At 37.1% G+C, this 15035-nt stretch overlaps 2 protein-coding genes and 1 non-coding gene across 6 annotated transcripts in view; 2 read left to right on the top strand and 1 right to left on the bottom strand.

Annotated features, from left to right (window-relative positions):
• The window catches only part of LOC123867729 (calcium-binding mitochondrial carrier protein Aralar1), a 28386-nt gene extending 23339 nt beyond the window's left edge, over positions 1-5047 (bottom strand). Inside the window, exon 1 of one of the 4 annotated variants that reach the window (XM_045909951.1) lies at positions 4752-5047. Coding sequence is in view for 3 of the 4 variants with exons in the window: in XM_045909948.1 (XP_045765904.1) it covers positions 4756-4806 (51 nt within the window). In the remaining variant the exon portion in view is untranslated. Of the gene's footprint in view, positions 1-3540; positions 3612-4751 lie in introns of those variants that run through there. The other 3 variants (XM_045909948.1, XM_045909950.1, XM_045909949.1) reach the window with 3 other exon arrangements.
• On the top strand, positions 3669-12701 carry LOC123867733 (oxamate amidohydrolase proenzyme-like). The gene is made up of 2 exons (XM_045909955.1): positions 3669-3744; positions 10881-12701. Exon 2 carries the CDS (start codon positions 10906-10908, stop codon positions 12493-12495), a length of 1590 nt encoding a protein of 529 aa, XP_045765911.1. The 5' UTR covers positions 3669-3744; positions 10881-10905; the 3' UTR covers positions 12496-12701.
• Positions 6870-6941, top strand: Trnac-gca. Its single transcript has one exon. It is a non-coding gene; the product is annotated as a tRNA-Cys (tRNA).
• Positions 12702-15035: the final 2334 nt, after the last annotated feature.

Below are 15035 nucleotides of genomic sequence, written 5' to 3' on the forward strand. Positions count from 1 at the left end.
ACAATATATTAGTGAAAAGTGAAAACCGTATCTAAATCGAATAAGCCGTTTCTGAGATTAGCGTGCACAAACACACAGACAAACAGACAAACAGACAAAAAAAATTAATTACAATTTCGGGTTCGGCATCGATATAATAACAACCCCTGCTACTTTTTTTTTATATATTTCCATTGTACAGTATTTTTCTACAATTTTATTATATGTATAGATTTATATTTATAGTGTGCGACAAGTTGATGGCCACTGGGGTGGGGACGCCCCACACCCGCGCCCGCACAGCCCCCGCGCTAACCCGCTGCGGGTGAGCGCGAGTGACGTGCGACTATGCCCCCCCCCCCCCCCTTCATACCGCGATTGCCATCTCGACCTGTCGCGTACTATACCTACTACACATATCTAACGTTCATGCTACGCGCGCGGGATAGGCACTCTGCAAATGACAGCTTGGCCGACAGTCGCTTGCTATTGGCTACAAGTGTAAATTAAAAATTTATAACACCCCCGACAAGTGAAGGTTACAGTAACTAGAAAAGAGCTGATAACTTTCAAACGGCTGAACCGATTTTCTTGGATTATAGCTAAGGACACTCTTGATCAAGCCACCTTTCAAACAAACAAAAAACTAAATTAAAATTGTTTCATTAGCTTACGAGCTACGATGCCACAGACAGATACACTAGTTTTGTTAAGCTGGTATCATTATTTTTAAGTTTGACATTTCTAACTGTCATTTTAGTGTATGAGATTAAAAAATAGATTATAACAATATGCAACTAAACTTGCCTACTATAGGGAGATGGAACAGCTCTAGTCAAGGTAGTTAGCGTATGCACTCGATGTATGACGTATACCCGACAATGCTATAGTGTACCTTGATACTTAGGCTAGTGCTACATTGTCGGAAAATCCGTCACCGAGTTCACACTTTGCGGACAACGAATCTAGCGCACCCATACAGTCAATTAGGCACTTGCCTAATCCATACTTAATATTATAAATGTGAAAGTGTGTCTGTCTGTCTGTCTGCTACCCTTTCACGGCCTAACAGTGTAACCGATTCTGACGAAAGGTACAGGGTCAGCTTATACCCCGGGGACGGACAAAGGCTACTTTTTATCCCGGAAAATCAAAGAGTTCCCACGGGATTGCTAAAGATCCATCCGCTTAACCGATTTGTATGATTGGTACCGAGGTAGCTTACGTTCCTGTAACTGACATAAGCAACTTTTTATCCCGGAAAATCAAACAGTTCCCACGGGATCTTTAAAAACCTCAATCCACGCGGACGAAGTCGCGGGCATCCTCTAGTATATTTCATCATCATCATCATGTCACCCCATCGCCGGTTTACTACAGAGCACAGGTTTCCTCCCAGAATGAAAAAGGTTTGGATTTTGACCATAGTCTACCATACTATATGGACCACTCTGGATTGGCAGACTTCACACACCTTTATGGAGAACATTATGGAGAACTCACAGGCATGCAGATTTCCTCATGATGTTTTGCTACACTATTAAGACAAGTGATATTTAATTTCAAAAATTCAAATTCAAAATTCATAATATTTTTATTCAATTAGACTTTTACAAGTTCTTTTGAATCGTCAAAAGCATCTACCACTGGTTCGGAATGCCTTTCCTACCGAGAAGAACCAGCAAGAAACTCGGCGGTTGCTCTTTTCAAAGATTTGATATACAATATTATGCCATGTATAAAAGCAATTGAAGTCCCGCGCATTGCTGGATTACTTAAAATGCACATACTACCTAACTCCGAAAGTTCTCGTCTGGGATCGAATCTATGGAACCTGGAAATCTAGTTATTTAAGAGTGATCTCCATGGTCGCTTCAAGTCTAGCGTGAGAGCATGCAGCTATTGCAGTCAACATTTACGAGCGCGACATACCTACTCTTTAAAATTTCGAAACCTATTAAAGAAATTTGAAATTATTATTAAATAAGTTTGTCATAAAGCCAATAGTCTTGCAAAGTTTCCTACCTGGCAAGGGCATAGATAATGGAAAGATAAATCGATATCTTGTTATAGATCTACAAATAATAGACTAATAATTGTAATTGTAATAAGTTTGTATGAAGACGCACGTAAGAAGTGTACTCTTAATAATGTGATAGGCAACACAAGATCCACAATGGAATTTCCATGCAATGTATCGCTGGCCTAAATTCATAACCATTGAATATGGGAGCATTTGATAACACTTACATTTTATACAATAAACTTAAATACTTATTCTTTACTATAACAATGAATACTTTAGAATTATTAAGTTTAACTTTATATTTAATGGAATCCTTTGTAGGTACCTAATGCAAATGGTGTCTGCATTTAGCCTACTTGAGTTATTAACTACTATTTATATTATGGACTAGCTGATACCCGCGACTTCGTTCGCGTGGATGTAGGTTTTTAAAATTCCCGTGGGAACTCTTTGATTTTCCGGGATAAAAAGTAGCCTATGTGCTAATCCAGGGTATAATCTATCTCCATTCTAAATTTCAGCCCAATCCGTCCAGTAGTTTTTGCGTGAAGGAGTAACAAACATACACATACACACACACACACACACACACACACACACACACACACACATACAAACTTTCTCCTTTATAATATTAGTGTGACTAGCTGTGCCCGCGACTTCGTTCGCGTGGAATAGTGACTTTTCGGGCAGCATGTACGTTAAAAATGTTCACCTTCTTTAAATTGACATAACTTTTTTATTAAATGAACCGATTGACATGAAATAAACACTAAATGTTAAGTGAAGCTTACTACAATACATATATTAGTGAAAACCGTATCTAAATCGAATAAGCCGTTTCTGATATTAGCGTGCACAAACACACAGATAAACAGACAAAAAAAAATTAATTACAATTTCGGGTTTGGCATCTATATAATAACCTGCTACTTTTTTTTATATATTTCCATTGTACCACCACTTTTCTACAATTTTATTATATGTATAGATTTACTTACCTACTTAATTACTTACACCAAAACTTATGTTTAATTAAAAGTAGGTAAATTATAAAAATAGCAACAGATCTGACAACCAATTTCTGATATTTGGCCGATTTCATTCTAATTAACCTAATCTAACCTTACCTAACTACAATCACTCAGATTCATCTCACATAGCAAAATAACGTTTGATAATACCTACTGAGGCAGAGAGGTCAAATGAATGAATACTGATTCAAGTAATTTGATGTAACCAAACAATTTAACCACTTACTTAATATTCATCAGTGTTTAACTGTTTAACATGATTAATTTAATATATTAAAGAGTTAAGTACCTACCTAACTAGTATTGTTAATGTGTTAAAGTATAGGCAAACAAAAATTCAAACCCCATGTACTTTGCATTAGAAACCATTTTCATATGACAGCACTCACTATTTTATCAAACACAAACCACAAAACCACTTTTTATCAAACCAATAAAACAAATGAACACCAGTTTCAGGTAATATCTCCAAATGTGAATCAATTAGAAAAGTGAAGTTACCCGAGTCATAGTCATAGCGTTGCGGAGACAAGTCTTGTACTAAATTGATGGATATTGAACTACTTGACGTAGAAGATATGTAATATTATCTTGTCACATGGTGATAATGTTATCAGCTAACTGGTCAGAGAAGATCGGTTATGTTAATATATATAAAAACAAATATAGCTATCAGCATTTTAGTCATTAATGTATCTGTATTAGGTGAGTGCACAATTTATTTAATTTTAAATTTAGAACAGTTGCAATTCACTTTAACTGTATATTTTTAAACCTCAGACCCAAAAAACGGGGTGTTATAGGTTTGATGTGTGTATCTGTGGATCTGTGTATCTGTCTGTGGCATCGTAGCTCCTAAACTAATGAACCAATTTTAATTTAGTTTTTTTTCGTTTGAAAGGTGGCTTGATCAATATTCTTAGCTATAATCCTAGAAAATTGGTTCAGCTGTTTGAAAGTTATCAGCTCTTTTCTAGTTACTGTAACCTTCACTTGTTGGGGGTGTTATAAATTTTTAATTTACACTTGTTGGCTGTGACAGCTTAGTGGTTAAGACATTCACCTCCTATACAGGAGATCAGGGTTCAATTCTAAGCAGACATCTTTAACTTTTCGGAGTTATGTGCATTCTGAGTACTCAAGCAAGTATCACTTGCTATGAAGGTGAAGGAAAATATAGTGAGGAAACCTGCATGCCTGAGAGTTCTCTACAATAGTCTCAAAGGTGTGTGAAATCTGCCAATCCAGGGTAGACTATGGATGGAACTGGATATGGATGGACTATGGATGGAACACCATCTCGTTCTGAGAGGAGATCCATACTCAGTAATTGGGTGATCATTAAGTACTTATATTATTATTATTTTTAACAAATATTAAGTATTCTTGGTTAAGGTCAAAGAGGTTAGCTCCCAACCGATTATCTAATAATCTGTCAAAACAAACGAGACTGTAACATGCATTTTGTGCAAAGATAACTTTTTGGGAAACTTTACTGTTCATAGAATTCAAGTTTGAAATACGATATGAGCGACAGCAACGGAAGATTGCTGCTAATCAGATGTTTGCATTATTTCAAGGGCAGACTCTTCAAGGGCGCTCGTGCCAACAAAATGCCGCATACTGACGATAGCAAATCATTTATTGATATTACAATAATTACTTAGATCTTTCTAAATACGTTAATACACCGATCAAAAGCAAAAACTTACCCACCTCTTGACAGCTGGCCTGAGTTATCAAGGAATTGGACAAAAATTTAAACATTACAGTGTTTTTTCGTCACCACTATGCAGTTTTCCTCCAGAAGAAAATACTGTAATGTTTAACTTGGGGTTTGTGTTAAGTTCGCTTGGATTTGTTACGTCACACCACAATTTATAAAATAATACAAATCTATTTTGGATTTTCACGCACTAAGCTCATGATCAACCGGCGGGCGTTACGTTCCGTTCCGTTCACAACTTTGTAATTTGTTGACTGTTCGTGTTCACGTAATTTTTTGTATTGAGCCCAGCTGCCAACTGCCAAGCGAGAGCCTGTGTGATCAGGGTTGTCATTTTTACTACATTTGATGCAATATGATTTTTTTCCACTTTTCTAAAATTTTCTTCGTTTTTAGTGCTCAGTGGTTATTTACTTAAGACTAACTTAAAGATTCTACACATACTACACTAATAATAATATAATAGGTAATATTATGCCAAATGTACGCGTAAAGACGCGCGCGACCGTCATGATCATCCCATCATTGGCCCCAAAGAATATGATCGGCCTACAGTCACTACTGAGCACGGATCTCCTCTCAGAAAGTCAGAAAGAGAAGTGTTTAGGCCATAGTCTGTCACGCTCTGGCCCAGTGCGGATTGGATTGGCAAACTTCGCATATAAAGATATGCGAAGTTTACCAATCTCAATTAACTATGTTCTCAAAGGAGAACATTATGAAAAACTCAGGCATGCAAGTTTGCTCACAATGTTTTACAAACTCCGAAGTGGCATATTTAGGTAACTAGGTATTTTAATTGCTTATAACGCACTAGAAAAGTTATAGATGAGTGCCCGGGATCAAACCCTGGACCCTCGATTAGGAGGCCGACATTTTTTTAACCACTAGGCCATCACCGCCTGTCTTGTTGATGACAAGTTCTTGGAATACAGAAAGTTGAGACCTTAGTTCGCAACGGGGCCCACGAAACTCCAAGTAACTATTCGTTTCCAAGTTATCCTCCCGCCGAAAACCACGCTGAGCAATCGTGGCTTCACAACGTAGATACCTAACTACCTCATCAGCTCATGTCGCTTTTGTTCATGACAAATCTGACATTGGATGGGGAGCGGAATTCGTTATCCAGACCAAATGTTACGCGAAGTTCGTGAACCATGTCGGCATGAGTGCAGAGTATGCATAGGGGAAACAAAGCTGTTTAGTGAGATTAATAAGTGACCCGTTGGATATTTGTAGCTTTTGTGGTATTTCTATTCCTGCTTAATCCATATTTCTTAATATACCTTAACTTCAACGCAACCTTCATTTCATTATTGGTAGGTACATACCTACATTATGTACCTGTCTACCTAATAGAAAATGCGTGTATAAGCTCGCGTAGCTTTAAACATTTTTTTCTTACGAGGCGTGTTGAAAGTTCGTTGAAATTAAATAAGTAGATTGAATAAATTGGAAAAGATTAAATAAATTGGAAAAGTAATAAAATATTAAAAACAGTATTAAAGATTTTGTCCATAACGCGAGTACCGTAAATTGACTTTCGACTAAGTGTGCCATCTAGCGTAAGTCATTGTAAAGTTTTGATTTTATGTTTTAGAACCAACGAGCATTTCTCTTAGTAGTTCCAAAGCGAATGCACAGATGGCGCTGTACTGCGATAAAAATTAAAATATCATATAAATATATTATAATATGCGTATTATAATATTATTATAATTAATTATTGCATGTTAAATCTCTACTAAAATAACGAGCTAAAGTTTAAAAGTTTTTTGTAGGAAGTAATCGCGGGGACTACTGAACCAATTTTGAAAGTTCGTTCACCAGTTATAGAAATGTGATGCTACATTATCCAATGATAATAAAAATTAGAGATCCCTGCGAAAATTATAATAAGCTACCCGTGCGATGCCTGGGTGGGTTGTTAAATTGTTAATAATAATAATGACATCTGCTGTTACTTAATTAAAATGAACTTATGGGTTTAAGGTTAAATTATATTAGAATTATATTTGATATTATAATTATTAAACTCAATAAAAAATTTAAAATCTAGGTAGGCATTAGGTTCTTATCAATATTTTAAACTCGTTACTCAAGTGGGGATATAGCTCAGTGGTAGAGCATTCGACTGCAGATCGAGAGGTCCCCGGTTCAAACCCGGGTGTCCCCTGACCAATTCACTTTTTGACAATTTTTACTATTTATTATTTTTACGTTTTCCATTAGATAATCCATTATTCATATTAGAACTATTTTTAACCGACTTCCAAAAAAGGAGGAGGTTCTCAATTCGTCGGAATCTTTTTTTTATTTTTAAATAGTAATCTATGAAACGGTTGCATAATACCTAATTATGTAGAGTTTCATATATCTTGAAATCCAAACCATAAAATCTTGGTAACATAATATGTTATCAAGAAAAGCTTATGAGTTTTGACAAAATATTATTTTTTCGAAAAAAATATCGTCCCCCCACCTCCTTACCTCCGAAGTTTATCAATAGAAAAATCTGAAAAAATAATTATGGTCAGTAGAGGTTTATGTATAGATATATTTTACAGGACAAAAATAAAGCAAACGCTCTAACATAGGTTTTGATATTTAACAATAAACCTCAATAAACAAAGTTAGTTTTGCAATTCGAAGAGATTCTTAGCGTTTTACTTCTTTTGTAGTAGGTACGGAACTTTCGGTGCGCGAGTTTGACTCGCACTTGGCCGGTTTTTATATTTTTTGAAAAGTACATAACAATTAAGTACGTCTTATTTTTTATTTTATTTATCTTTCCATTGTGTTTACATAGCGATTGTATCTAACTACTGCAGTAGTCTGTATTGATAAAACACTTTGAAGATAGCTAAAGTTAGGAAATCGGTAAGACTTGACAAAATATTTAATATCACCTTGTGTAACTATAAACATAGTGTTATCACTAGAATGCATTAATATATTAAAGTTAAAAATAAAATAAAAATTACATATTAGTTTAAAACTCAACATAGATTAGACGTGTGCATAAACCGTCGTGAGTGAAAACCGAAAACATAATAGGTAGTAAGTTGAAGCAACCAATTTTATCTTTTTTTTTTCTCTCTCGTCTGGCTTTACAAAGACTAGCCAATGTCAAGTTTGTAGTTATTTGTAACAAGTTAGTTAAACTATACAAGTATGGACCCCGTCTGTGCCGGCGCTCGCCGACACACGCACGGCACCCCCTTAGAGCGCTTTCCAGTTAGTTTTAACAAAAAGAAAAAACACTCCAAAAAGGCAGAGCACGCCCTCCAGCTAACACCAACACAGACGAAGTCCCAATTTTATCTTAAATGGTTATTTAATTATAATTAAAAATTTAACTAGAAAAGAGCTGATAACTTTCAAACGGCTGAGCCGATTTTCTTGAATTATAGCTAAGAACACTCTCGATCAAGCCACCTTTCAAACAAAAAAAAAAAAATATTAAAATCGGTTCATTAGTAATACACACGTCAAACTTATAACATCCCTCTTTTTGGGTCGGAGGTTAATAAAAAACTTACTAACCCATCTACTTTGAGTTTGAGGAAAGGTACCGAAATAAAGACAAAGAGCCCGTGCGTGCCAGATCTTCGTTATTTTATTTAACCTGAAATAATCAATTAATGTCATGTTTAATACACAGTTTAATACGTACCTAGGTAGTTAATCATGGCCGATAATATAGAAAAATGTATTTTAATAAACCTGTAGTAAGAAAAAATCGTCAAGTGCGAGTCACACTTACACACGATTCGTATTACCGTACAAGAAATAGCACTTTAAAAAAATTCATGTCGGCCACGTCAAAATGAGCCTCAATAGCTCAACCGGTAAAAGAGTGGACTGAAAACCGAAAGGTCGGCGGTTCAAACTTCAAACCCCGCCCGTTGCACTATTGTCGTACCTACTCCTAGCACAAGCCTGACGCTTAGTTGGAGAGGAAAGGGGAATATTAGTCATTTAACATGGCTAATATTCTTTAAAAAAAACATTATTATTTGTATGTATTCATAATTTTTTTTATTATTTGTATGCATGTATAATGTATTTTTAATTTTCATTATATTGCAATAGAAATATACGTTCTTTGAAAATTTCTACACGCTAAAAGCCCGCTGACAGACACACAGATGGACGGACGGACGAACGCTTAACTAGTAATAGGGTTCCGTTGGTACCTTTCAGACACGGAACCCAGAAAATGGTTCACCACGAGAAAATCAACGCCTGCAAAGGCCTTTTGACGTTGTGAAACAGTTCGTCATAGAAGTTTTTCCAATTAGCGATGAAAGATGTTACGCTACTGTGAGAAGTCGGTCGCAAATTAAAATAATTTGAGGCTTCGTCTTAGATGAAATTTAAGGCTTGGATAAACAAAACGCGACTATAAAAAGGAGAATTCCTCGTCGCGGCTGAAGCGACTGACGCATGTGACAAAGCCGCTGCAGCTTTTTTTATTATCTTAATTTTTTTTACTATCTTAAATTGTGATCAATTAAATAAACTAAATTAAACCATAAAACTATATTACTATTATAAATTCGAAAATGGGTCTATCTACCTGTTAGATACCTTTTCACGGCCCATCTTTTTTACCAAAATTTGATACTATTAAGTGATAGCATAGACTTTTTATTCCAGAAAATCAAAAAGTTCTCAAGTGGTTTTAAAAACCTTAATTCATGTGGACGTATCAATCACTCACTCAACGGCAAATAAAATTGTGAGCGAAGCGAGGAAGAAGTTTTTGATAGTATTTACAAAAAAAAGGTAAATAAGTAAGAACTATGCTAATTAATTTCCCTTTGCCTGAGATTAATGAGATATTAGGTGGAGGGGCTTAGACTTTAGGCTCTAAGCTTTTCAGGTTTTATAAAATAACGAAGGTCTGGCCCTCGCTAGCTCTCTCTCTATTAAATAACAACCTTGTTACCTAAATAACAACTTCTACAAGGTGCATTGAAAACGCGTTGTATCTGTCCAAGACCTTAGGGGGTTAATTGAATATCAACAGACTAGTGCTATTACCAAATTCAATTAAAATATAATAATTTGCCTTTTACCACCTTGGATAGCTTCGCTAGAGATTTTATGAATAAAATTGCCCATTGTCAAATAATTTATAATAATTAAATTATTAAGTAAGTAATAAGTACTTATATAAAATATTATTTATGGTAAGAACTCCAGGAGGTACATTTCATAATAGTTGGATATTTTCCTACTTTTGAATTTGATTAATATTATTACTTTATTATAAACTAGCTGATGCCCGCAGCTTCGCCCGCGTGGATTGGTCAGATCCCCTGCAGCATCAGGATTGAAGAGTTAGACTCCAAATTTTTTATGAAACAATGTCGCGAAGTTTCTCTATCGATTAAAAAAGAAATGACGCAAATCGGTTCAGAAATCTCGGAGATTTCGGTGTACATAGGTAGAAAAACACAACTCCCTTTTTGAAAGTCGGTTAAAAAAGTAGCCTATTTTACTCCCTGGTCAATTCTCTACTTGTCTGTGAAAACCCCGTCAAAATCCGTCCAGCCGTTCCGAAGATTAGCCTTTTCAAACAGACAGACAGACAGACAGACAGACAGACAGACAGACAGACAGACAAAAATTTTAAAAACGTGTGATTCAGTGTTGGTATCGTTCAAATAACCATATGAGCTTAATATGAGGTAGTTATTTCGAAATTACAGACAGACACTCCAATTTTATTTATTAGTATAGATTAGGATAAAATTTTAATGACGTAGGTACGCTGAAAAAAATATTAAAATCCGACAAAGATTTACAAAGTTTCTCCGAAAAGGGTTTCATGCGTCTGCATGATAATTTTATGTGATAAGTAGGTATACACCCAATAAATCATACAGAACTATTTCGGTTCACCTGAAATCTGAATCAACAAGTTGAGAGCCTACACATTCAAGTTATCCCAAAGTCCATTCCTTTCGAAACTACTGGTAGTTCCATACAATACAGACGCAACGAATAACTTGGAACGATCTTTATGCATCCAAAAGTTTCAATCGGTGGACTCCTATCTATGAGGATTTTATTGTTTACTTTAAATGAGGAAATTTTGTTTCAGAATCTCAAAGAACATAGCTTTAAATATGGAGACTAGAACCTTCGCCCCACGAGGAATGGTTGTGACACCACATCATTTGGCAACGCAAAGTGCTTTAAGAATTTTAATAGATGGCGGAACTGCTATGGAGGCTATGGTGGCTGCGGCGGCGACCATTTCCGTCGTATATCCCCACATGAACAGCATTGGTGGTGATGGGTTTTGGCTCATCGTCCCCCCCACCGGTGACTATGTCGCCATAGAGGCCTGTGGATCAGCCGGTAGCTTAGCTAATGACCAATTTTTTAAAGGGTATAGTAAGATCCCGTTGAAAGGTCCAAAATCAGCTATCACTGTTGCTGGAACTGTCGGTGGTTGGGAAGAGGTTTTGAAATATGTATCCGAAAGCGGTTATCCAAGGCAATCTATATCTAAATTATTAGCCGATGCTATCACGTACGCGGAAGAAGGATTCCCTATTTCGTGTTCGCATATAGACGCGCTTAAAGAGCATGGATTTAATGAAAACAATTCTGAAGAATTCAGGAACATATTTTTACCAAACGGAACGCTACCCAAAGAGGGTCAATTATTTCGTCAAAGGAATTTGGCAAAAACATTCAAAGCTCTCTCACGGAACGGATTAAATAGTTTCTATCGAGGTGATTTAGCGAAATTGATTGCGAAAGACATGGCGTCCCTCGGTATGCCAATCACAGAAACAGATCTTGCAAATTACTCAGCCATTAGGCGGACTCCGTTGAAATTGGCTCATTCGCACGGTGAAATTTTCAACCTACCGCCACCAACTCAAGGTCTACTTTCTTTATCGATTCTCGGAATCTTGGATCAGTTACATATCGACGGCCGAAATGAAGGCCAATTTATTCATGCAACAGTTGAAGCTACAAAAAAGGCATTTGTGTTACGCGACGAGCACTTGACCGACCCTCGATACATGAAAATTGATCCCCAATCAATGCTATCGAGTCACGCAATTTCCGAAATGGCAAGGAATATTAGTCTCACTGAAGTGTCCGTAAATGGAAAAGGCGAAGGCCCCGGGGATACCATTTGGATGGGCATAATGGACAGCAAGGGATTTTCAGTTTCATTTATACAGAGCATTTACCAAGGGTTCGGGAGCGGAGTTGTTTTACCTGACACGGGAATCTTGTGGCACAATCGTGGTATTTCCTTCCATCTTGAGAAGGATCATATACGATCTTTAGTGCCTGGAAAGAAACCCTTCCATACTTTGAATCCTGCCGCTGCTAAGTTGAACGACGGTCGTATCATGATTTATGGTACGAGAGGTGGCGACGGACAACCCCAGACCCAAGCCGCACTCTTCCATCGATATGTAGTTCAAGGGATGAATTTGCAGAAGTCCATTTGTGAGCCCAGATGGGTATATGGGCCAACAACTGGCGGAAACAACAGTGATTTTTTACAACTAGAGAGTAGATTTAGTGATGAAACAATCGAATATCTTAGAAAAATAGGGCATAAAATTATTATTTTACCACCGTACTCGGAAGAAGTTGGCCAAGCTGGTGCATTAGTAAGATACCCAGATGGTATGTACGAAGGTGCGTATGATCCTCGGAGTAATGGAAACGCTGCTGGTTTTTAATTATGCTGACCATATTAAGATTTTATATTATTTATATTTAATTTTAGCAGGTTACAGGGTGTAGTAAATTATTTATTTAGATCTTAATTTACCTATAGAAGATATTCTTAGCAAAGGGTTTTTATTTTTTGTAATAGCTCTGATAATATTAAAAATAAGATGTGCCTAGGTACAATTTATAACTGATAAAGCTATTTTTTCCAGTTTTTTTAACTCTTTTCCTCTAGATATAGATGAATATATATAGAACAGAAAGTCTCATAATTAAGGGGACGGAATTAATTATAGCATGCAGACTATAATTAGTTCTATCTTGTTGCATATTATATACATTATTCTATAATACATATTTCCATGAAATATTTTAAATGCGAAAGCATTTCTGTCTGCTAGCTTTTCACGGCCCTTGTGTTTAAACGACTTTTGGTACAGATATAGCTTGAATCCTGGGAAACGACAGGTTCTTTTGGTTCCGAAAAATCAAAACTACCGAAAAATAAAAACAAAAAGACGGCATTTTTAAAACCCTAAATCCACGTGCGTGAATTTGCCGGTATGATCTATTTGATACAGAAATAGCTTGAATCCTGGAGACGGATACAAATTACAAATTATTTTTTATTCAGGAAAATCAAAGAGTTCTCACGGGTTATTGATTACAAACCTGTATAGTTAAAAACTACACACACACACACACACGCACGCACGCACGCACGCACGCACGCACGCACGCACACACGCACGCACGCACGCACGCACGCACGCACACACGCACACACACACAACACACACAGGTCGACATGGCAATCGGGGTATGAGGCGGAAGGACACCCCGTACACCCGCGAGTCACTCGCGCTATCCCGCAACGGGTTTCGATTGCCAGGTCGACCTGTGACGAACTATACGTCTACAACAGAATTGGCCACTGTGATTGTCTAAGGCCGGCCCTACAGCTCGAGCAATCATTGTCAACAGCTTGAAGTTGCCATTGATAACTGTCGTAGTAGTCGGTTTCGACTGCCAGATCAGTTGCAATGAATTAGGTGCGTGTCGCGGAAGTGGGATGCGGGTAGAGAGGTAACTCGCGCAGTTACCCTCTCCAGTCGACTGCTCAAGAAGTCAGTGTATGCCTGGCAACTGCTTGACCGCACGATGAAACATCGTGTTGCTGACCGCCGAGAGCAGTCACAACTGCTCGAGCCGTTCCATGTATGTATGCAAATAGAAGACTATGGTTCACTAAGCAGTCATAGCTTGAACCAGTCAATCCTGACTGCTTCAAAGCTGCCCGTGTAAACCTAGCCTAACATAAATAACATGGCCGTAGCTCCGAAGATTGCCATTCGAAATTCGAATAATAAGTTCGTTAGCGAATTCGGCGCGTTGCGGTCGCGAGTAAACAAATGCACGTCACAATTCCGCCGCGGGCCGGCGAAATACAGCGAATATATTCCTAGCAACGCTCTAATCTAATTTCAACTTTATTAGCATGGTCTAAGTTTTAAATTGGCATGCGTTCGGGTAAACCAATTTATTTCTGTTTATCGGGTTAGCCTGTGGGCATGCCAGCTACATTGTAAATCGCATGCATGCGCCTTTTTGCAGGAGCATTCTAAACACCGTGAATGGGTGTTACCGTGTTACCTTGTAAAGCTTTAGTACTTAATACTTGTTTGATCTTTTTCTGTCAGTTTCTCTCTAATTGGAAACTGAATTTGGTTCTTTTTATCACTAGACGATGCCCGTTATCAGCTTCGCTCGCGTGGATTGGTCAGATCCCCTGCAGCATCAGGATTGAGGAGTTGGAATCCAAATTCTTAATGGAACAATGTTGCAAAGTTTCTTTATCGATAAAAAAAAATACGCAAATCGGTTCAGAAATCTCTGAGATATCAGAGCATAGGTAGAAAAATACAACCCCTCCATTTTTAAAGTCGGTTAAAAAGTAGCCTACGTTACTCCTTGTTTAATGTTTGTGGAAGTCCCGTCAAAATAGGTTCAGCCATTTTGAAGATTAGCCCGTTCAGACAGACAGTCATTTCAATTTTATTTATTATTAGTATAGATTGTCATGATATAGTTCAAGAAGATTAGCTTTTCCGAAGCTTTAAATCGGCGCTGTTTTTATTAACCCTAGGTCAGTCGCGTATATTTTTAGGTTTTTCTCCCGAAATCAATTCCTGACTACGACCATGCTTTTTTTAGGCATTAGCACAAGTGGACTAAGATAAGAACTACGACGAAGTAGGTTTTCTAGAAAGTAGGCTACTAAATAAACCCTCTTTAAATACTAAAATTGCTTGGTCGAAGCTCAACCGATTGGATCCCATCTTAGTACCCACATGAAGGCACGTAAGGCATTACTAAGGAAATTGCGTTTACTAGTAATAACCGCTTTACAGTACCTAGTATACGCATTTTACTACTAATACAAACGCGGATTAACTAACAAACGAATTTGAACTTTAAATATAGTAGTAATACTGTATAAACTTGTATGTGAAATGTTTCGATCCTTGTCAGAGAGCTTTCATGTAGT

This window comes from Maniola jurtina, chromosome 8 (genome assembly GCF_905333055.1).
Source record: "Maniola jurtina chromosome 8, ilManJurt1.1, whole genome shotgun sequence".
Classification (NCBI taxonomy): domain Eukaryota; kingdom Metazoa; phylum Arthropoda; class Insecta; order Lepidoptera; family Nymphalidae; genus Maniola; species Maniola jurtina.

Excerpts from the sequence above, each read along its gene's own strand:
- LOC123867733 (XM_045909955.1), top strand. The coding sequence starts at position 10,906 with ATGGAGACTAGAACCTTCGCCCCACGAGGAATGGTTGTGACACCACAT.